A 24,359-nucleotide genomic window follows, 5' to 3' on the forward strand; every position below is an offset into this window, starting at 1 on the left:
AGATCATTCGTTTTATGTTTCAGTCAAGAGAGCGATAGAAAGCAGAACACAGAATACGACTGTTGTGTGTCGACACACAATCATGATCAAGCAATGCCAGCTGAAAGTAAATGCAAGCAGCGGGCAGAGCACAGCACAGTCTCCCTCGTGCACCCAGAAGATTAGATTTTACATGCAGAAATGAAGGACACACCGGTCCCACTGAAAATGCCAAAAAAGTGCATTAATAAAGTGATCCGAAGCAGGGCTAGATTTTAATTGCTGAATAGGTCACGATCACTTTGTACCTGGAGGAAACCAGCAGCCGGCACTGTACAATTATTACAAGATAACTAGATATGATAAGTAGGGGTGCACCGAAATTCCGGCGGCCCAAAGTATCGGCCGAAAATGGACCATTTCGGCCGATATTGGCACATATCTGCAGAAAATAGGGCGTTGGATTTGTCACCCACCCAGTAGCTCACCATCCGCCCTGGTACCGCTGTGAGAAGACCGCACACTGCCGCCGCGCAACCTTCTAACCGGAAGTGCCGTGAGAGAAGTGGGGCAGCCTGCTGTAAAACTACCCACATCGCCTGCGGTAAGTAATTATATTTAATAAAATGAATTACCGAGATTCACTAAGAATCCCCAATCCTAGGGTATTGTGGGAAGCCATCCACTTACACAGCTGTTTTAGGAGACTTCTGGTTCTCCTAGATAGGGACAAGCACCAGCGTTTTCAAAGCCTCTCTCCAAGATGGCTGTCGCAATCTTCTCTATCGGCCTTTTCCCCTCTCTGTACTTCTGAATTCTGTTTATATATTAATTAATGTGACCCACTCTTACATTTATTTTAGTATTTTCTCTTTTTTTCTTCTATTGCTATTTGCTGTTAAGTGATGATTGCCCTGCTGTACAGGAGGCTAATTGTGTCTTAGATAGCCTCCAGGAAGATAAAGTGTATGGCTTTAACAATTTTCGCGCCCATCCAACATTTTGCCGTTTCTGAAAATAGTGCCATGAGTCTGACTAGTCCTTGCACTCAGACTCAAATGTAAATGTAATTAATAAAATATTATATTATAATTTAATTATATGTAGCCGGGTGACACCAGGGTGATTCCTACCTAGACCATTTTGATTGAATAAAGAAATACATCCATTTATTAATTATATTCTGCACGTGCCAATCTGCCCAAAGTGCTTTCTTCAAGTCCCTAGTCCACATTTCTAAATCTTTATTATTAATAAATATTATGATATTAAATTAATATATTATGATTATTGGTATGTCATCTATAGAAAAAATAGCTATTCCAGGAGCTAGTCAGATTGAAATATATAGAAAACTCAGGTGAAACAACCAGAGTTTTATATATATTTGAATTGCCAGCTGATATTTATTGAATTTTTATTTCAATCTGACTAGCTCCTGAAATAGCTATTTTTTTTTTTTAAATGACATACCAAGGCAATAATGCACTAATACCTGGCTAATACCTAATGCACTTATCAGATTTTAAAGTTCTTTTACCCCATCAATTTAGTATTTTTTTTAAACTAACAGCTTTGGGTGGCATTGTGTGTATAATATCTATGTATCTGTTTATATATTTTAAGTCACTTTCCTTTTTTTTTTTAACCTATAGCTGAGGCATAGTCCTCTTTCAGTGACTTTACAATGTCAGCGGTTTGGAAATATTTAAAAGTGTCTGATAAAGACACCAAATTTGCTTGTAGTTTTTCATATTTGATTTATTAAATTCATGAAAAAGAATTATATTAATTAAATCATAGGAAAAAAAAGGGAAAAAAAAGTATTTTAAAAGTATTTGGGCAAAAGGGCAGTTTCGGTTTCGGTTTTCGGTCAAGGGCATCCTGAATTTTCGGTTTCGGTTCTGGCCCAGAATTATTATTTTGGTGCACCCCTAATGATAAGGCAATGAACAGCCGATACAAAGGCAATACAATGAATCCACGGCATTGCCTGTAAAAAGGGGGGCCTGTGGCTATTTGAAAAAAAATGCTGTGGAGGCTGGAAGAATGCATTTACTGGAGATGAAAAGAAAAAAGGTTAGGCAAAGGGATGCAAAGAACAGCCATCACACAGAGAGGGGAAGGAGCTGACCTACCACCATAGAATTATCCACCAAGACCTCCTGCAGGAGATAAAAAGGGACAGACAGATAAGGGAAAGCCAGTCAGGGACAATTCCTGTAAGAGCAATGTCTTCCACACAGAAGGTGATAACGGCAAACCAAAACGTAAACTGTGTTATTACAGAACACAGCAAAGGCAACCAAATCAAGGGCAAAGATTCAGATTTTTATTTGCATACAATGTAATTAGGAGATATTTACATATTCAGTATGATACTTACACATAGGGTGGGAACCAAGCTGGACAGGTTGACATGCTTTGGAGCAAACATGTGAAGCTGCTGCAGACAGGAGATGCCCTGGGCTTGGACCAAACAGTCGGGGTTCTCCTGCATCACAGAGCAAGCCAACAGACAGGCATTTCTTTGAGAGGCTACTACATCCCCGCTGCCTACAGGACAAAGAATGGGCATGTAAGTAACTGCGATGACCAGGTCATTCGGGATTCAAAATGACAAACATTGCCGAGTCACGCAGCAATCAGAGCTATGTAGAATTCCACAGATGGTACTGATAGATAGGGTCAATGCTTGTAAGCATGTAAAGCAATAATTAAAAGAGAAATGGTATTATGGGAAATGTATTGCTACTAATCCAAGGGTGATACAATCTCCTGTCAAACAAACAAACCCCAGACAGGGCGTATCTATACAAGTCATGTGACAACCTTTTCTGGACACCAGGTGAGTGGTGATGGATACCATGTCTTCCTATAACTCCTAGTGAGATGGCCACATAGTTGTTCATTTAGAGATATAAGCAGATGCATTGAGGCAAAGGTTTAGGTTTTCTACTGCAATTATTAGCCCAGTGAAGTTTATAATTACTATGAACAGATTACAAAAAAAAAAAGAAAAAAATGTAAAAAAATATTAAATTAACAATTCAACAAAAAGTAAAAAATACCTTGGAGTTCTGGACCAAGTGTGTTCAAGAGGGCACTCAGACAGCGACCCAGGCTTCGATGAACCTCGGATTGTGACAGGGACGTGGTTAGTAACCCAGTGAGGAGTAGGTTAAAGGTGGCTTCTACATGAACATGGTACAGAGGTCCAGAGGAATCAATAATGATGGAAAGGGAATACAGAGCCCAGTTCTGTGAAAACAAAAACACATGTTAATTAACAAAACTACCGTATGCAATACTTCCAACTCTTTAGAGCATGACCAAATCAAATTTGTAATCAGAAATTAACTTACTGAAATAAATAAATGTTTTTTTTTTTTTGCAGGATGCAATTCCAACTATAATGGCTGGCCGTAAAATATTAAAGTTAAAATGAGTTTATACGCCCATGTGGATTTATCAAATAAGAAGTAGAAAATTATATAAAATCCACTTAAAGTATATCTGCCAACTGAGCTAGGTGTCCTCATTGTGAACATTTAACTCATTAAGTACCAGGGGTTAGGCAAACTATTACATTATGACATGTCTGGCATGTCATTCGACTTCAAGGGGTAAATATTGAATAGGTATACCCTGTTCCCAAATTCCCCATGGTCAACCGAAAACACCTGCTTTTAACCCTTTGGATGTTGGATTTATTCTTTATGGTCACCTGGGCCTTAACATTACATGATAGCATGATACAGTCATGTAGAATTCCCACCAGCCTTCTGTTACCAGGAAAAGCCAGTATTGATTGATACCCTCCATCATGAGTCCTACGGACAATTCTAGGTATTCCCCAGAAGATGGGAGATGCATTTTAAGCTCTGAAATTTGTGACCTGCGACTTCCAAAACGGATTGAAATCCGAAAAATGGATGTGCTCTCTAAATCAGAACAAATTAGCAAATTTGTCTAAAAGTACTTTTCTAAAGTGGCGATAAATACTCAAATATGACTAATATGCTCTAAATCAGGTAGGGAAGGGTCAAGGCTTGAATATGTAAGCTCAAGTTCTAGGAGCGTACTTCCATACCAATACTCTTACCTTTCTCATGAATCAGATTTTCATTTTCAAATCCGTGTGTTATGGATTGCGTTGCATTTATTTATTCCCCCCCCACCCCATTCATCTTGAGTTTGTTTGTCTTTTTTCCTTCTTGTCTATTTAGAATCTATGATTGTTTTAAATTATATTAAAGAATGTGTAAATATAACAAAAACAAAAAAACAATAATGACAAACACTGCTGCCATCTATTCAAGTTATGTTCTAAACTTACAGTATAAAAGAAAAAATAATAACTTGATGCTTTATACACTCAAGGCATATCAATTGTAATGCTTACCTGGACCTCCGGAGAAGTGGTGTCCTGGGAGAGTGAATGCAAGACACTAACACAGGAGGCTAAGTGCAGAGCAGATGTGAGTCCTCCTAAGTATCTGTGTAAGGATCCCAGTGCAAGAGAGTGGCCTGTCCTAGCCACCACATCTCTTGCAGTCTTTAGCCTAAGTAAAAAATGGATAGACATTATATAGAGATGCATTAAATACTTTTGAGCTTCTTAGGATTATGAAAATCCTGGGGCTCGTAATCTACTGGAAAGTTGGGAAAGGTGGTCACCTACTTGTCAAAGCTGGCTTGTGCTAGCCCAGCAGTATATCCAGCATCAGCTGCTACTTGTGCCAATCTGGCCATGGCTTCTACCGCCGCACAGCGTAGCCATGGGCTGTTGCTCTCCAAGGCTCCCATAATCAAACAGAGACATGGTATCCGGGCTTCCTCCGATTCCAAACTATTCCGATTGGATGATAAGTGCTGCAGAAAAGAAATGCACTAAAAGAAATCAATGAAGGTCCATGCAGGGTAGCTTGGCATACAAAACATACCATGGATTAATCCTTAGTCTACAAAGTTTCTGATTAAGTTCATTTATCCAATAAAATGCATTGGATTTATTCTGGTCTCTCCATATCACTTTAAGTAGTGAAAATGAGGACTTAACATGATAGACTGGTTTAAAATACTCAAACAAGCTACATCAGTATAAACCAACTCAATGTCACCAAAATCTGGTCCTATGCCCCTGTACATTATGGGATGTTTTAGGTCATGCTTAAACATTTCTACATTAGACACACACAGGAAGGAAGGAAACAATTACACTCCCTTCTTCAGATACTACTGAACTGTGAAGCTATTGACTGTACCTCACTTTTATATTCCCCTCTGGAATTACAGATTAAAGAGGAATGCCTGCTATGGTGGTGTTCTACGGTTCCATGCCACTAATATTTCAACCCCCTCTCTACTACTCAGAGTTTGTAAAAGCCCCTGTTTTATTGCGGCTAGTTTAATTTAGATAACAGAACATTGGATTTGGTCATATATAGGTGTGACTGCATGGTATTTGGATACAGATGAGATGAGAATGAATAACCTGTTTTAATCAGATTATAGAAAGACTGCCGTAAATGAAACAATACATTGTCCATAATAAATGTATTTACTTTTTCTTTATTGTTTGTTGTACAAGAAGCCTTAGAATATTACATTGTTCTTTTGTAATTAGAACCAGAAGCACTGCTGCCTATGAAGAAAGAAGGACATAATAATATCTAGCAATGTAGGGGAAAGCCTCGGGTTGACCTCCATCCTATTCTATGTAACGAGAATTCAATGTTCTTAGAACATAAAGGGAAAGAAGAGTCAATATGTGACACGGCCCACACAACCAGAGTACAATGCTTGGAGAAGAAAACTTTCCTACACTAATCTAAGATCTTAAATACTAAAAACACACAACACAGATTCCACATGATGACACCCACCTTGAGGAAGCAGCTGAGTGCAGACAGGGCAGATAGCTGAACGCTCTGCTGACGAGAGCCTTTCGTCTGTTTAATGGCATCCAACAACTGCCCCAGTATCTGAGGCCTGAAACCAAGACAGATGGAAAAATTAAATTAACCACTTCAATTTCTATTCCCAACCAACCTCATATTGAACGGAATTTATTTTGTTGAAGCACAGCAAATCCTGTGGTTTAATATTCTACCCAAATGTGGTCGTATTTTGAGATCTTACCTCTGTGACTCTGGCATGTGTGATAACAGAACGCCAAACAGCGAAGCAGCGGACTGGATGACAGTGAATGCTGAAGGGAGTGGGGTTGGTGCAGATTCTCTTTCGTGGGACATCTGATATATGGCATGAATATCATATTCCAAACCTCCACCGGGAATGCCACTACTAAGGAGGAGCTGTATAGAACAGGAACAATTTGAAGTAGTTTGTATTTACATTTACTTGATTTTTGCAAATAAAATATAAGACACCACCAATACTAGTCACTCCTATTTGCCGACCTGGCACCATTTTTCAATAACGGACCTTGAGCAGAGTAGCTCACATGCAATAATCAACAGGATTTTTTTTTTTTTTTTTAAGTTTTTAAAGGGAACAGTAAAGGCCCCCATGGCAACTTAATTTCAATGAAGTGGTCTTGGTGCCGTGCCTGGTCTTTTGAAGCCTGCGATGTAGAACATTGCAGGTTTAACAAACCTCTAGTGGCTGTTTTCCTGACAGCTACAAGAGCTGCGTCATCTACTATACCACAGAGTTAAACTTTCTTATAGTTTAAAATCCACACACTAGCCTCCCAATGCTTTCCTACTGGAAAGCTGAGATCATCAACATTGCCGATCTTGGCCAAGTGGTGATGCGTCACTGAGGAGAGCAGCACTGGACTGGCTGAAAGCCATGTAACAAAACCTCACATGGCGAGGGAGAACACTTCGATAAGTAGGAGTACACTATAGCGCAAGAACCAAGTTTGTATTCCTAACACAGTGTTCGTTTAAGAAAAGATTATTTTAATATCTCACATGAGGATTCTACATACAAGTTTCACCTCACCTGCTCTTCAATACCACGATGGTCAGTATCTTGCAACAAGGGTCCCAGAAGATTTAAGTCATCTTGATGACAAAGTGATGGCAAGAGAAAGGCGGCTCCCCCAGGGTTGTAATCCGGGGAGGTCAGATCAGCAACCAGTTCTTTCATGACAATACAAAAATTTCCTGCAGAGGAAGTGTAAAGCAGTCAGAATTAGTGACAGATCTTGATAAATGCTTGATAAAAAAAAAAAAAGTATTAATAAAGCTTATTGGTAATGTTTTATTTTCGGTTGATAAGGCATGGTTTTTGATAGGTTTGCAAGAATATGATATTGTCCAGATTTTTGGGAGCAGCAAGATGACTGACAAGATGGCCCAAATGACGTGTTTGACAACCTTACAACAAATGCTGAGAACGTCATGTTGGGCAAAAGGCTGCCTATATGTTGCGTCCATCTATGTGGATACTGGGAGTGAGGCACCTTAGCACTGTAAATGTACATGTATGGTATATTAACCATTTAATTAGCAAGTTTTGTTGATATAATTGGGTATTGCACTAAACAAAACTGTAATTTTGTCACGAATGTACCCATCAAGAGTGAACCAACTGAGCGTACCTATGTTTACCGCACCTAGTTACTCTGCAACAGACACCTTAATATACATCTTTCATACCATGTGGAGGCTATACATGCTGCACCTTAAAGGGACACTCCAGAGCCCTAAAGCACTTTAGCTTGCTAAAAAGTTGTGTGTGTGTGAGAAGAGTGTCCTCTTTTTTCAAAAGAAATTGACACTTTAATAAATTAACCTGGTTACGCCCCCTGGCTTTTCAAGCAGACAATATGTCCTATTACTTCCTGGTTTGGTTAGCTCAGTGGAGCTAAACTCAAGAGGCAGTAATTGCCCAGAGTATCTCCCTTGCAGAGACTTCTCATTAAGCTACTCAAACAGACTTCAAGCACTATGACTACTTCAGATCACTTGGAAGCCAAAATTGTCAAACTGGAAACTTTGCAGCCCACCAAGTATTTTACTTTTACCAAGACTGTTGCTCTTATCTTTAATTTTTTTATTCCTCACATCATTACACTTATGACTACAGTTATATCCAGGTAATCCAGTGACTCATATTGTGTTTCTGATGAGAGTCTATGTATAATTTCTTTTTCTCTTGTATATATTATCAAAGCTTAGAATTTAAGATTTCCCTGCTACAATATACCGACATTCCCTATCAATGCTATTGCTTAATATATATATACACACATACATACATCGTAGTAGCTTGCACTCCAAGAAGACTTTTGTAGTGCCCGGTGCTGGTTGTGGCAAAGGTAGATATGGATGTAGAAACAATCGCACTTCTGGGACTTGGTTGAAGTAGTAAAATTTAGCTTTTATTTATTCCATATAAAATATCAACGTTTCAGCTCCAACATGGAGCTTTCATCAGGACAGGTAACATCTGATACCTGTCCTGATGAAAGCTCCATGTTGGAGCTGAAACGTTGATATTTTATATATTTGTTTCTAGCACAGGAGGGCAGAACTTACATCATCCATTTTTGAATTTATTCTGCAATCCTGGTTATTACTCCTATAGCTTGCATACAAATCCCAACTTTTCTGCCACTTTCACCATTATATCCTGGACATCTTTTTAAATTTCAATGGAGGCCATAGGCTTCCCCCAGTGAAAGCTTTGGAAACCCAGGAGCTAGTCGTGGCTTTAAGGTTCCACTCCGTCCTCTTAGACACAACTGTTACCACTACAGATAGCACCCAACCTGAAACCAGGGCATGAGCTTTAGTTCTTACTACTCAAAATGTATTAGGGAAAGTGATTGGCGTGTCTTCCTCTTGAATGATAGAAACAATACAAAACTGCCATGTAATTCGCTTTTTTTTGCAAGACCCTAGTACTTTACTGGTGATTGTACATCTGTGACAAAGTTAAAAAGCCCAAAAAGGGATAGAATCAGGATCTGATCAAATACGTGGAGATACAGAGATGTTAAAGTGTAAACAGATTTGATCAGATTACAAATACAAACGGATAGAATACCTTCATAAGTCTTGGGTGGCAGTAAAACCAGCAGCTGGTAAAGCCTCTGTCTGTAAAGAACGGAACATGCCTTCAAAGGGCTTCCATACGTCTTCTGGAGTGATGGGAGCCTGGGAAACAAGGTACAAATAATGTGACAACTACACAGTAAATTCATATTTTCCTATAGAAGAAGTCTGCTGTAGAATATGAAACCACACAGGTACTGCACAGGGACCCCGTCTCAGCACTCTGCCATACGGTGTGCGTTGTAGTAGCAAGTTACCATAAGTGCTGCTGTTACAGATCAATGCACCTTTGTTCCACCTTTCCTTTGAGTACATGTACCCACATAGCATTTTTATATAAAACATTTTAAACTAGTTTGGCAATACATAGAAGAGATAGGGAGGGTAGTGGTCAGACATGAACTATTAAATGGAAAAATATATTACACACTCACACACACACACACAATAATTAACAATGTATCAATGAATATCGTATAGGAAGCTTTTGGTAATTTTGTGCAAGAATGGGGCAAACAGAATTGTCAATATATCCATGAGATTTTAAATACTCACCATGTAAGCAGAGCCACAGCACACGGAAGGGGAGGCAGAAGCCTACTCAAAACATCATCATTTAACAGCTCTCCGCAGTAAGTCACTAAGCTTTGTATTGCTGACAAGCAAAACAAGAAAGTTAGACAAGAGTGATTGTCACAAGGCTACAACTCTTCACATCTCAGACACTTACAAATCTGCCTTGATTCTAAATCTACATCTCGTTTCCTATTTAGTTGAACCACTAAGTATGTTGGGTATTTTACCGCTCTACTACAGGTTTATATATAAAAAAAATTTAACTACCATTAGAACAACAGGAGATTATAGATTACAATTTGTTTTTGTTTGTTTTTGTTTGTTTTTTGCTTATGTTTCTTGATTAAGTTTAGAAAGATTGACACGACAGATTATTTAGGTATGCAAGCAAATCTTACACCCGAAACAAAGCAACATACCCAAAGATACCAGTAAAAATAACAGTTTAGTGATACAAATAATATTTACCCTTGTACAGGTTCAGTAGATATAGTTATAAATCCTCTAGGTCCTCAATATAAGACAGAGAAAAACAAAGTCTATCTACAGACATAAAACACAGTCATAGGGCAATATAGAAGTGGATCAACTTCAATATTACTAAAAAAAAAAAACAATTCAACTTTTGCTATTGTGCCTTTGCCAATTGTTCATCTAAGTGTCACTTTTTTATTAAAATGGAGTTTTTAATCTGGAAGCTCTCCTGTTCTAAAGCGTTATGTATACAACAAAACTTGGTTTGTGAGTGAGATTGATTCACTTACATGTTTTTGGTGTATTTACTACTCAACCCTTCCCTACATATGTTATTTTTTTTTTTTTTTTTTTTATATCTTTAAATATCAGATATATATGTGTCCCCATGCAAGAGGTCTCGTGTAACATATTCCAGGGGCATTTCCCCACTGGACCTGAGAGTAGACTGTTATAAAATACACTCAATTATATTAACTCTCAGGTCCAGGACATACATAACAAAAACACCCCAAATACACACTTTACAATTAGGTACCCCCTCAAGTCTTATGACCCCAGATAACCTGGATCTGAGTGCCCAACATATTCCGAAAGCACTCAGAACCCACAAACGCCACTGGAGTATAGTTTAGACCAACCGCACCCAAGCCGTCTGCCCAAAAGAGTTCCACGAATTCAGGCTGAGTGGTCGGTCTCTTTTGGGAGTACGAAATATAAAATAACAACAACTGTTCATATGTAAGCTGGTTATGTGTCCCTCGTTCGGGAGTTAGATCCCACCAAACAACACTCTTCTTCGACGAACACCATGATTATAGTCCGCCCGGGGTCTCAATTACCGAACCAGCTAAGTATATAAAAAGAAGGGTAATAATTCAAATAGGTGGCTGGTTCTGCCATATACCCAATACCTGGAAGAAGCATGAACATTATGTAAAGAATAGTAGATTACAGATACTGGCTGGAATGGCAGAGATGACGAAGGGATAGTTTTTGTATAAGCCAGAAGGACAAATGGTTTTTTTTTTTCCCACTAGGACAGTGTACCTAACTCAGTATTTCTTATTTGCTTTATGAGAATATTTACAATGTCCCACACAGATCCGGTACAGATAGCTGAACAGGGAATTATGCAACTTACAGTAGTAACAAAAAGTAACTAGAACAGTTAACAGTTAGCATGAGACAAGAAAACAATAAAGCATGCATACAAGTTACACAATTTGCACGAGTCAGATGCATAATCAGTCTTCTACATCGTAGGAGCATATTGTGTACAGGGTACTGAGACAAGATGACTGTTGTGAGTAAAGAAAAAGGGACACTACAGGAGCAACAGAACTTTCGTGCATTTTATAGCTTCTGTCCTAAAATAATTACCTTTGCCATGCTCAATCTTTTTAATTTGCTTTTCTTTGTTTATAGAAAACACACACACACCTAGCACCTTAACTGTGCCTACACTGTCCCATCTAGGACATTATAAAAGGTTTCCTTCATACTGAATATTTTTGAAACACATTTAGGCTGAATATTTGCTAAATGCAAATATATTGAAAAGCAACAGGAACATTCCAAATAAATAAATAAATAAATAAATAAATGGATTTACCACTGAGTGCTCCAGATCGTCCCTCTAGTGTAACCTGCCAAGTGAAGGCATCGCCTCTACTAAGTTCTGTATGTAGGTCCTTGGGTGTCAGAGGAAATACACTGCGCCAGAGAAGAAACAGTCGACCAAGATGAGGACGAACCATGGCAGGACCTTAAAGGAGGAGATCGGTAAAGAATGAAGAAATGGGAGTAAAGTTTGGGTGAGGAAAAAAAAAAAAAAGCCCTGATTCTGAAAACAAAAATGTAATTTTCATACAAATACAAAAGATCATATGATTTTTAATTATTATTTTTTTTTTATATATATTCCTGTTTTTCTATTTCCAGCGGATTTGTAGACCAAAATCCATCACTGATGACTAAATTCAAACTTTGAACTCTTGGGATAAAATACACATTACAAAAGAACACCAAGGCAGTCAAATAAATCACCATCACAAACGTTCCGCAAACACTAAAGTCATACCTAAAGTCATGAGGGATGCAATAAGGAGCCAGCCAGCCTGAGTCCTCTGGGTGGAAAGACGGCTGTTCTGTGAAGCAGAACAAAGCAAATCTTCTGCCAGGGACATTATTACCTGAAAGGATACACTTTATCAATCTATTGTGCTAAAGGTACTTTGACATGTCTGAAGAAGAATGCACACTTTAGATTACGTATGTACTAGTCATAGTGTCCACCTCTATAATGTGTAGCATTAATTCCTAACACGATAATTACGGTAGTCTATGTCTTACTTGTATAGCAATAATAGGGTTAACAGCCTTTCAGATAGCTGTACAGATGACAAAGAAGTTTAGCTGTTTGACAGAATTAGCCACGTAGCAGGACAGAACTAGTGACGCTATTGTTGCTGGAGAACAGGAGCTGGCCCGGGACTGGGTGTAAAAATGCAGAAAACTGGGGAAGAATACAATCAGCAGCGCAAGCTGATTACTGTAAACCCGTCATTTTAGCTAGGAACGGCGCAAAGGGACCATGGCCCAGCCTGTTTAAACGTCAACAATTTGTTTCGGTTTCTATAGTGTGCTCTCTTAAACTGAATACGACTATTGCCTATTATACATATAGAATAAATAATGCATGACAGGTTTTATTCTGTAATACACCTTAATCATAATTGCACCCCAAGTCTTTCCAGCCTGGAGGTAAATAAGGGATCATGTAAAAAAAAAAAAAATACTGAAGCATGCACAGATTTTTTAAATACATTTTATACAGCATATGCCCAAGTTGGAGTAAGTGTTAGAAGTTTGCTAAAGAAATATGGTTGTTAAAAGGATTTATAGAGAATATTGCTGTACTTTTTTTTTTTTACTGATTTGAGAGCCCTACCTTGCCTTTACCATGTGGCACACCAAGGTGGCAAAGTCTGATGGACCCAAGTATTGCAGCTATTGCCAGGCTATACCCGCTCACTGCGTCCGGGGAGGATTTCAGTGCAGAAAGACGTTCAGTGCAACGGTCCAGAAGAGGGGCAGCCAGTGACGGCAGAGACACAACAATACAACGAAGGCACCAAGCCGCAGCCAGGCGAGCACTGATACTCGGATGAAGTATCACAGAGATCACAGTGTCCAGAACACCTGCAAAGGGATGGAACCAAAGCAAAGCTACAGCTTGTACAGACCAGTCATTCACCAAAACCTCCCAAAGTCATAAAATACCTACCGGCACTGGGGTCACGCAGCAAGGGTGCTGCAATGGTCCCTAGTCCTAGTGTAAGATCCCCAAATTCTTGTAAAGTACACACCAAAACATGCTGACTTGCAGAGACATCAGTAGTACTGTATCGTGTTTCTTGGTTACTGTCACTCAGAACTGCATCTAGTGAGAGTGAAAATTAGAACGTTACAAAGAGAAAAATACCAAACACATGCTTTCCGACGAAACAAGCATTCCTTAAGGCACAATAAGTTAAAAACATTTCTTTATTTTTTTAAACACAGGCTTCTCTTCAAAACACAGTCAAAGTCTTGTGGGAAGGTTGCTGCAACTGGATGGAATTCAAATATTAAGGGATTTGGTAAGAGCAGATTTAACAAAGAGTATGAGAGAAATGAAACTCTGATATCTCATCGGCAAGGAGGTAAGACAGTAGGTGAAGAGGGACTTCCTCGGTTTCATACATCTACACTCCATAGCCTCCATAGACAATACATGTCAACCGAGTAAGTCTTCGCAAAAAAAAAAAAAAAAGGCACATCTCAAGTAGCAGGTCCAGCAGTCCTGCTGCATTTTTAGCTTATTGGTTTGTAGGCATCAGTTAATACGGGTACTGGTACGCTGAATCCTAAGGCCACTTAAAGGGACACTATAGTCACCAGAACAACTATAGCTTAATATATTTGTTCTGGTGAGTAGAATCATTACCTTCGGGCTTTTTGCAGTAAACACGGTCTTTTCAGAGATAATGCAGTGTTTACATTGCAGCCTAGGAATACCTCCACTGGCCACTCCTCAGATGGCTGCTAGAGGTGCTTCCTGAGTCAGTGCTGCACACAAAATCACTGTGATTGGCTGAGATGACCAATTCTGATGATGTCAGCCAAGGAGGCAGAGCCAGCAACAGCACTCTGGAATAAAGGTATGATTTTACTATAATTAGTAGGGCTAGATAGTGTTTTTAACACTATAGGGTCAGGAATATATGTCTGTGTTCCTGACACTATAGTGTTCCTTTAAGTCTGTTTAGCTGCAAATGCGATCAAACTTTACAGAGGAAAAATAGGCTTTGGGATGCAGGGAACTAAAAGAAACTCGGAAATAAAATGTCAGGAAACTAAAAAGAATATTGATACACAGAAACAATTACTATCTACAATTATATGAAACAGAATATTGGGCCAAGTACGTAAGTCATAGAGCATGGACTATAAAGACTGATTAGGAAATCTTTAAGCAGGGCAATGACGTCTTTTAAGACAACACCTGAGCACCAAACAGCACCACAGCCAATAAAATGGTTCATGAAGACATTCGCAAACAAACTATTTAATGATCACCTAAAGTCAGAATGCACAAAATATTACAGCAAGCCCCTATGGACCTGGAGTATAAAGTGGAAAAGAACACACACACACAAAAAAAAAATCCTATTGAAATATATTCTCTCCATACAAGTGGCTTAACTAACCAAACATGCCAAAAATATTAAAATCTTAATTACAAGTAGAATCAAACCAATATACAGTGGCTCTGACACCTTTCTAAATCTCAGGGTATTTTTAGGTGTAATTACAATTACCATTTATTATAGAATAAAAAAACATTCTAAACAAATATTAGAGTGGAGGGAGGGGTGGCAGTGTATTGGATTTGTGGGCAGTGTATTACAATGGGGGAGGGGGCAGTGTATTAGATTGGGTCGGCATGGAGGCGCTGAACACTCCCCATGGAGAAATATGTCAAACTACCAAGTAGGAGATGAACAATTCTACAATGAAATTAATAATATATCAAAATGATAAATGAAAAGAAAAATACTAACAGGGTTATTTACTTAAAGTGAGAATTCAAACTAGTCAAACTGGAGAAATGTTGTAAGCTAGCAATACTTTCAGTTGAGTTCCGCTGGCCACAACACATACGTAAAACACTTTAGCTTACTGAAAAGCTTTATGTGTCAAGAGTGGATCATCTTTTTTTGCCATTTTTCTACAAGTGTAGATTTAAATAGATAAATAAATTACACTTTTTTTTATATTCATGCATACACACAGTTACACCGCCTGGCTGTCAATCATAAAAGCGGTCTTGTCACTTCCTGGTTTCGTTAGCTCAGTAGAGATAGAAACAAACACAAGACCTTGCAATTGCTCAGAGCACCTGCCTTGCAAAGACTTCTCATGGAGCTGCATTGAAAAGGCTGTGATTGAACAGTCACAGAAATTCCGGGCCTGGTTTGAAGGGGAGAGTTGGCAAAGGCTGCCGAGGAGATTTCTGCAATTTTTGCAAGCGGTTTTAAGAAACAAAAAAATAACTAAATGCATAAATGTTTTCATTTCGGTATATATACACTAAAGAGTGATTTTTCCTATTTATTTGGGCAGTGGAATGTCCCTTTAAATTTGAAATTCACTTTGAATTCTCATTTTAGTAAATAACCACATTAATTAAAATAGCCTCAAGCTCCAAGTTTTTCTCATACCTACAGTCTTCATGACCTTCCGGATCACCTCACATATTTCACGAGCAGCTGCCAATTGGGCCTTCTCTCCAAGGAGCTCTCCCAGTGTGGCTCGGAGAATGTATGATGTACAGCGCCTGGCGCACGCAGCTTCAGCAGGGTTTGGAGTTGCCTTTGGGTGGGACATGAGGTCGAGAACATGTGACAGAAGAACAGGGACATTCCTGGCAAGCCACTGGCCCCCAAGTGTGCTGACAAAGATGATGTATGCCTGGAAAAGACATGGGAGACCTGTAGAATCGCAAGGCAACTACACCAACATGCAATGCTTACAGATAGTAAGGTTTTAAATTATAGACAAGGTGACTGTCCTTAAAATTTGAGCATTTAGAAATGTTAAATAAAGTAAATATATACACACACTATAGACACAACACTACCATCAATGTAAAATAAAATGGTTTGTACAGGCTAGTTACTGTCTGTCTGTTTTAGACAAAATGTAGACCGTGCCATTTCTCAGAATCAGCACTGTTTTACATTTCCAGATAGAGGTAGGCAGTCTATGGACAAAAACCTCTTTAGGCGTAACAGTTCATTATTGCCTCGCACCAGTAAACAGTATTAAAGGGTTACTCCAAGCACTATGACAACTTTTAATAAAAAAAAAAAAGGAAAAATATAAAAAAGTGCACAACCCATAGTTAACTTTTCGTAGTAGTAAGAGACTCCATTAAGTGTCTGTTAGCAGAAAGACACAGAACATTTGCTTTTGCTGTGTCCAGGCAATTGCATTTGTTGTCCATCACAAAGACAACATTTAATCACAATACCAACCTGTGTGGCTCCAAGTCGTACTTGGCGAGTTGTAGAGGTGGCTCCCCCCAACAGGTCTGAACCGGAACGTAGGAAGCTAGAGTTTCCACGCAGGAATCCTGTGGAAAGTAGGCCAAGAGCATCCTGGAGGGAAAGTTTACGCAAGCTCTGTTTTGGAGAATCTGCATGTATAAGTAAATAGAATTATCAGCAATGCTGCAACATATCTACTGATTAGTTTTTCAATAGGTCTTTTTTTATGGAAGTAACCAGCCTAAAAAGAAATTAGAGGGTACCTTTATCCAGGCAGTGCAATTGTGTAGGTCACTGCAAGAATTATCCTTTAACCCCTTAAGGACCAAACTTCTGGAATAAAAGGGAATCATGACATGTCATGTGTCCTGTGTCCTTAAGGGGTTAATATAATATAATCTTCAGCCAACACTCAGACTACTGCTGCACTCAAGCAGCAATCTGGTAGCTCCCTGTCACCATGTGATGGTAGCTCCCTGTCACCCCTCCCCCCAAATCCCTATGTACATTTACATAACAGGAGGTTTTTAGTATCCAGTGGCCCCTTGAGTGTAAGCTCATCTGTTATAGTTATAAACCTACAGTTATTTAAATGTACATAGGAATTTGGGATAGTGCGAAAGTAACTTTTATTGTATGTATTGGGACTGATGTGTATTATGGTCATTGCTGCCACCAAGGAGTAGTGTGAGTTTGAAAGCAAAACTTATTTATGTGTATTTGCTTTTACATCACACAGCCATAATACAATGCTGCCGCCCACCCTATGTGTTCCCTATTAAGGTTTCATAGGTATGTAGGGGTTTACAAAAAAAAAAAAAACCTCTATGTCTCAGCTATTTTTTTATTTTTTTTTACCCTAAGCTGAACGGAGCAAGGAGAATTGTTAGTGTAGGACTCATCAAATAGGATTTGTGTAGATGTGGAAGGTGAGCTTACACTCAAGTTGCCATTGGAGTGATACTAAAATCTCCAGTTATTTAAATGTACATAGGGACTTTGGATAGTGCTCAAGTAACCATTTACTTTGAGATAGAGATATTAATTATATTATATATTTTTTATTTATTTTTCCCCAGTAAAGTAAAAGCAACTGTTTTGGAGTATTTTTCCCCAATTCAAATATTTTGTCCAAAGTAATTCATTTTACGTTGTGACTGCAGGCTTGCCAAAAGAAAAATTATATTATTCCTCTTTATAGGTAAATGACTCCGGAGACAGTCTAGAACTCAACATTTTGATCCTACCCAGCAAACACATAAAACCATGCATTTGTCACATTCAAGGATGAGAATAATAAGTAAATCTGGAGTACTCCATTACACACACACACAGGCACTGGTCACACTCTCAAGTCTTTATTCTTGGGATGAGGTCACTAAACACCTACTCACATTTCATTTTAGTTCATAGTAAGAACCACCAACAAAACAGATTTTTATCAGTAACCACATTGGAACAACACTGGGCAATCACTAAATCCTCAGCTTTTGCTGGTTGTAGAACATTAGTTTGGAAAGTGTCGCTCTCCCCCTCTGCTACACATAAAACCACTATATTTTTTAGAAACAGTAAACAGATACACGACGTCACTATTGCATACAATTGTTGCAAAATGTCCACCCAGCCTTTCTGAAAAGCCATAGCTTCCATGATGACCGTGGTGGTTCCCACTTACTTGAGCCTTGCACTGCTCTGGCTAATACTTTCCCCAGCAGTTTGGAGACCCCCAGGCGAACTTCATAACTGCTGCCTTCAAAAGCCTTGAAGCAAAGAGAAACCAAACTTTCTAGGTCAGAGGTCCACATGAAGGTTGCTTCATTCTGGAGAGCTAGGAGGCACTGCAGAGAAAAGAAAACAAAAAAAGAAAAAAGAAAAAAAAAAGAAAGAAAAGGAAATTGATAAATATATATTTTTTGCTAAATCAAGCTGTGCATTTTCATACAGGTACAAAGATAAGAGGATTATTAGTGCTAAAATGGAGCTCATAGTCCACGCTTCTGCTGATTTTTTGGAGTTGGATTTGTGAAGATTAATAACCGAGTGGTTCTGCTCACTTTGCATCTCACGTGCCTTGCTAGAATACAATTAAGAACATTTGGACCTTTTACCTGCTATCTGGCAAATCATCTTTTTTTACTGCTTATACTATCAGGGCTATTCGCTAAAGAAAGAATGCAAAGTGAATTTTAAATTTAAGGTCAAAATCGGTGAATTGGAAAACTTAGCCAAGTCTGTAATGCTTCCAGTTTTGCTACTTAAAATTTAAATTCACTTTCCATTCTCACTTTAGCAAATAAACGTATAAGGCTGGTCACCGAGGGCTAAATAACAAGATCGTCACCTGAGCAGTTGCACAGCGTACAGACATTGAGCGTTCAGTGAGGCATGATCGGGCGGCCTTGTAAATGTCACGATGACAGGGTGCAGCTGATGGTCCTAGGCCAGTTACAATATGCTCCAGGCTTAACATAATCTCAAAGCGGCCCTGAGACTGAATAGAAGGGGAAAAATAATGAAAAACAAAAAATAAATAAATAAAACACAAGAAATGGATGCGGTCAGCAGCAATCACTAAATTAGGCACACGGATTTTATAGGACTTGAAGGATCATATAAATTAACAAATGCACAATGAAAATAATAAACATTACAGTGTTCAGCCTCAAATGCAGAAGACATTCATTGGAACAATTACTATAATATGGAACACGCAAATAAATTTTTAATTGTTATTTCTCTTAATCTCTTTTCTTCCCTAGTCACTGAATATACGATCTTACAAACAATCCTTCTGCAAAGTGTTAGTCCCAAAAGCTGAGCCCATGCCAAGTGATATAGAGCAATTAAGCTCCTAATGAACTCCCTCCCAAAGGCCACTTCAGAATTGGGAGTTTACATTTAGAGTTCTGTGTGAATATGTATCCTTGGAATAGCTTGGTATGCAATCCAATGTGTTTTTTTTTTTTTTCTGAAGTGCTTGATTTAGTGATTGTTTTTTTTTTTTTGTTTTTGAATGTTCTAAAAAATTGCATTGGAAATAAATGTAATTTATGTGAAAAATGAATGCAAGCTACTGGACTATAACATCTTGTAATGTTGTAATCACAAGGATTTAAAGCAACAGGGCTATAAAGTCTTACAGTAAAATTATTTGCCAACAGATACTAGAATGATTACAATTACATTTTACACAGACACACCCAGTATAAGATAGCAGTATAATAAGTGCTTGCTTCATATAATATCAGATATAACAAGTTCAGTATCAAACAGTTAAGGCAACTGCAACAATCAGCAAATGAAGTCAGAGGTGACAATCACATCTAGTATCGGGTGACAAAGGCGATTGCCACATCCGGTGTTTGACTGTAAAGGTAATTTCTAATCTCATTGCTTTCATATCCTTACAAAGGCTACAATTTAAAAAGATATACAAGTAATCGTAACAGAATAATTTCCTGTAAACATGCGCATGTAAGGCATGGTTAATATGCAATCACTCTGAGCCGCTCACAACATACATGTACGCATCAATAACAGATGTTGAAATTCGAAGAAATCTTAAAAAGTTTTAGAGAACAACAGACACATTGAAAACATGGCTGTCCTGGAGATTTTTTTCCAATTTGGCCATGGTTGCCTAAAATTTTAAATTCACATAAAATTTCAAACAATTCACACCTTAGCGTAAAATATATATATATATATATATATATATATATATATATATATATAAAATAGATGTATATAAGAAGTGTCCTACTGCAGTGCTTTTTTTCTTTGCTGTGTTTACCTCTGCTCTTTAGGTACAATAAAAAGTTAGTACTTTGGGTTGTTTCTCTCAGAGACGGTACATGTAACAATTATTGGCGGACCGTTTCCCTGTTTTTAGTTGGAGCCAAAGTATAAAATTCCATGTAAAAATAATATAAAAATCAACAGAAGCATTTGCCTGTGTGGCATTGCATTTTGTAGACCCCAAATTCTAACAAAAAAAATCTTATACATTAAACTTATTTTTTTTAACATTATTTATTTATATAGACAAAACAGTGTAGAGAAATGGAATGTACATTGCATGGTAAAAACATTAAAACACAATGCGTCTGCCAGAAAATATCGCCCAAACGAGTCTGAATGTAAGGTACAGTAGACTTAGCATAAATTATTAACAGTTTAGAAATTCATGGTGGGCAAGAGGCAGATGTTGAGCACCTTAGGTGAAATGTGGTTTCAGTTACACTGGTAAAATAGCATAAATTCGCCCTAGTGGGTGCTTTGTAAGCAAGTCTGCTGGGTTCATGCTGGACTACATAAATGTATGCATTGCTATGAAAAAGAATCAAAGAACTAATTAAAATGGAGAAGGGGGGGGGGGATTAGGGGACAGTACCAGAAGCTATGCATGCTGTGACCTGTGTGTAGTATTATCCATAGCTTATGTTTCACAGCCTTGAGGTTTAAACAGAGTGTGCACTGGGGTAGAGTTTATGTACAAAAAAGTAGTGTGCAGTTGTGGGGGTGAACAAAGAATAGGTATGTAGTGCGGTGGAGCAGTACGAGAAGATCGAAGGAGCAACAGAAGACAGGAAAGTAGAGTATGCTAGAAAGGTAAGAATCTCCAGGGGAGACCCTCCGAACACACCCCAAGGGCAGAGGGAGTGGGTGGGGCGGTAAGGGAGAGGGAGAGGCATGGCAATGGAAAAGTGCGGGTATTGTTGACGGTCGTTCGTAAGGTTACATCCCACTATACACTAAATGTCTTAAACATTATTGCACATTTAGAGTTTGACATCTTGGTCAAGGAGTGAGGAAATATCACCAACTCACCTCTGCATTACGTAGAACTTTCAGCAGATTGGACACCGTGTCACTGAAGGTACTTCCCAGCAGACGACCCAGTTTCTGGTACAAAGCTCCAAGACAAGCCACAGCAGCACTGCAAGAGAAAGGGATGCAAGTATGCTTCCACGAACTCAATCTATGTAAACATACTGATTTAAATTAATGAACTGCCCTTCAACGAAAGTTTTTCTAACAAGTTATGTAATTCTAGAGTAATGGGCAGAAATCTATTGAGAAACCCCAGATGAGCATTCAGGCATGTGATGAGCAGCTCCAAAGTAGTGTTTGGGCACACAGTGCAGCCAGGAGGTCTAGGTTATGCTGTGGAGCAGGCACGTGACAGCCACACATTGTGCTGCTCTATCACATACCTGGGGATGTAAATCACAACTTAATTACTAAGAGAACAGGAAAACTGGATATTGTACAGAGACAGTGAGTTCAAAAATATATAAGACTACATACAGTTTGCTGGGAAGGTAACTGGGAGAGTCATCCTTGCTGCGTATCAGCTCATTACAGCGATCAATGGTCTCATATACGGAGAAGGTGTCTCCGGAGCTATAGATCACAGCCAGGTTGTGAGCCAGTAGTCGACGTGCTGGAGGACCAGGGGATCCTGTCATTATCAATGTCAACTGCTCAATCAACTGCTTCTGGTTTTCCTTTATTTCGGCCTGCAAGGACAAGAAAACAGCCAACCTATACTTTAAAACGTAGCCACTTCAAAGGAACGAAAACAAGTTTTGTACAGTTTTCCACATGGTGTCTAGCCTTTATTGATTGGGGCTTCTGGCGGATGAAGCACCAGGAGTTGAAGATCAAGGATGGCAGCAGCCACGATGGACAGCTTCAGGTAAGTACAGTCTCTAGGGCAGGGGTTCCCGAAAGAGATGTTGTAGAACTTAACTCCCATGATGCTTTGCATTCCTTTAGAATGCTTTGGAATGACAAAGCATCATGGAAGCTGTAGTTTTCCAAACATCTGGGGATCTACTTTCTGTGCACCCCTGACCTAGGGTCTCCTCCAAACCATAATTCCACCTCATAACATATGAAACTGGTTGTGTTAAAGTACTTGAAAAGGGGTCAAGTGCAGGAGGAAGACTGTAAAACCCTGGCAATACACACTTTAGTAGTGAATGACTCTAGTAGAATCTAGTTAGCACTGACTTGGAGTAATTTACAATTATGGTACCCCAGGTTAGAAACAGCACATATGGGGTGCCGGGGTGTGTAGCTTGGTCTCAGGCAGCACTTAGATGAGGGCAGCATTCTGCCACACTACCCAGATTGAATTGACACCCTGGGACAATTAACATGGTAATTTACATTACTTTTTATTTTATTTTTTTATTTTATTTTTTTAATATACACTGGGAGTTTATCACAGATAAGTTAATATTTTGTACTTTAATGGCAATTTTAACATTTACTCCCAAAGAAAATATGTCACTCATTTCTTAGATAAACCCTAGATCACTTCCTCCTATCTGCCACTACCCATAAGCTTCTGAAACCTTCACCTAACATATATACACTTTAACTTGCGACAGTAATTATATATACTTTAATTGTGAACTTAAATTCCTAAAATATATTCTTTAATCATGAACAACTGCATTATTGTCGAGAGAGAGAGAGACAGAGAGAGAGAGAGAGAGAGACAGAGAGAGAGAGAGAGAGAGAGAGAGAGAGAGAGACACACACACACACTTTAATTTTGGACAGTAATATAAACTCTTATTAAGGATTTAAATTGCTAGCATATATACAAACACTTTAGTTTGAGAAAGTAATTATATATGCTTTAATTGGGGATTTAAAATTACTCATATATACACTTTAATTATGAATAGCAGGTATTAACTTCCTAACATATACACACACTTTAATTTGGGACAGAAAATATTTGAATTGGGGAATTTAAATTACTCATATATACTTTAAGTATAAACACTGGGTATTACCTTCCTAACATATATACACAATTTAATTTGGGACAGTCATATATATTGTAATTAGGGAAAGTGAGTAACTTTCTGACATGTCTGCATTATGTACAGATAACTATTATAAGGTGAAGTACTATCCCTTTAATCATGCCCATGTACCCCATATTAACCACATATTTACCCCGTGTACCCCCATATTCACCCCACGCATTCCCAGATTTACCTTGTGTTCTCAAATATGTACTAAATAAATCCCCATATTCCTCCACATTTACCCCATGTACCTCCACATTTACCCCATATCGTACCCCCACATTCACCCCATGTACCCCAAGTACATCCACGTACCCCCATATTCACCCCATGTACCCCCCATATTCACCCCATGTACCCCCCATTCACCTCATATTCACCCCATGTACCCCCCATATTTACCCCATGTACCCCATATTCACTCATATGTACCCCCATATTCACCCCATGTACCCCCATATTCACCCCATGTACCCCCATATTCACCCCATGTACCCCCATATTCACCCCATGTATCCCCATATTCACCCCATGTACCCCCACTATTCCCCCCACATTTACCCCTATATTCCCCCCACATTTACCCCTATATTCCCCCTACATTTACCCGGGGTGTGACGGGCAGCACTGCCCTCAAGTACCGGAGCCATTCTAGCACACGGAGACCCCGCTGAGGCTCCTCCAGGCCCGTTATATCCAGCAGCAGCAGCCGGTCTCTCCGTTCCATACCGACTCCCCCGCCCACCGACTACCGGGCCTTTTTTTTTTTTCTATTCAATTCACATCTGCGCTCTATTAGTTTGCCTAGCCGGGCCGTCCGTGTTATGTATCGGCGATCGTCTCAGTGAACTGCAGAGTTCATC

The 24,359-nt window shown here is 38.9% G+C and overlaps 1 protein-coding gene across 2 annotated transcripts in view; it reads right to left on the minus strand.

The window, feature by feature from the left end:
- HEATR5A (HEAT repeat containing 5A) overlaps positions 1 to 24,229 on the minus strand; it is a 37,036-nt gene extending 12,807 nt beyond the window's left edge. Inside the window, exons 1-21 of one of the 2 annotated variants that reach the window (XM_063440352.1) lie at positions 24,104 to 24,229; positions 21,974 to 22,185; positions 21,494 to 21,602; positions 19,005 to 19,154; positions 18,339 to 18,501; positions 16,649 to 16,809; positions 15,833 to 16,082; positions 13,354 to 13,509; positions 13,018 to 13,268; positions 12,148 to 12,259; positions 11,680 to 11,832; positions 9,570 to 9,669; positions 9,007 to 9,116; positions 6,955 to 7,118; positions 6,124 to 6,299; positions 5,868 to 5,973; positions 4,664 to 4,854; positions 4,385 to 4,544; positions 3,051 to 3,240; positions 2,366 to 2,535; positions 2,118 to 2,144 (exon numbers count right to left, since the gene is read on the minus strand). In XM_063440352.1, the coding sequence (XP_063296422.1) occupies positions 2,118 to 2,144; positions 2,366 to 2,535; positions 3,051 to 3,240; positions 4,385 to 4,544; positions 4,664 to 4,854; positions 5,868 to 5,973; positions 6,124 to 6,299; positions 6,955 to 7,118; positions 9,007 to 9,116; positions 9,570 to 9,669; positions 11,680 to 11,832; positions 12,148 to 12,259; positions 13,018 to 13,268; positions 13,354 to 13,509; positions 15,833 to 16,082; positions 16,649 to 16,809; positions 18,339 to 18,501; positions 19,005 to 19,154; positions 21,494 to 21,602; positions 21,974 to 22,185; positions 24,104 to 24,223 (3,231 nt within the window). In that variant the 5' untranslated portion in view covers positions 24,224 to 24,229. The remainder of the gene's footprint in view (positions 1 to 2,117; positions 2,145 to 2,365; positions 2,536 to 3,050; positions 3,241 to 4,384; positions 4,545 to 4,663; positions 4,855 to 5,867; positions 5,974 to 6,123; positions 6,300 to 6,954; positions 7,119 to 9,006; positions 9,117 to 9,569; positions 9,670 to 11,679; positions 11,833 to 12,147; positions 12,260 to 13,017; positions 13,269 to 13,353; positions 13,510 to 15,832; positions 16,083 to 16,648; positions 16,810 to 18,338; positions 18,502 to 19,004; positions 19,155 to 21,493; positions 21,603 to 21,973; positions 22,186 to 24,103) is intronic. The other variant, XM_063440353.1, reaches the window with a different exon arrangement.
- Between the last annotated feature and the right edge of the window lie 130 nt (positions 24,230 to 24,359).

Source organism: Pelobates fuscus, chromosome 13 (assembly GCF_036172605.1).
Source record: "Pelobates fuscus isolate aPelFus1 chromosome 13, aPelFus1.pri, whole genome shotgun sequence".
NCBI lineage: Eukaryota > Metazoa > Chordata > Amphibia > Anura > Pelobatidae > Pelobates > Pelobates fuscus.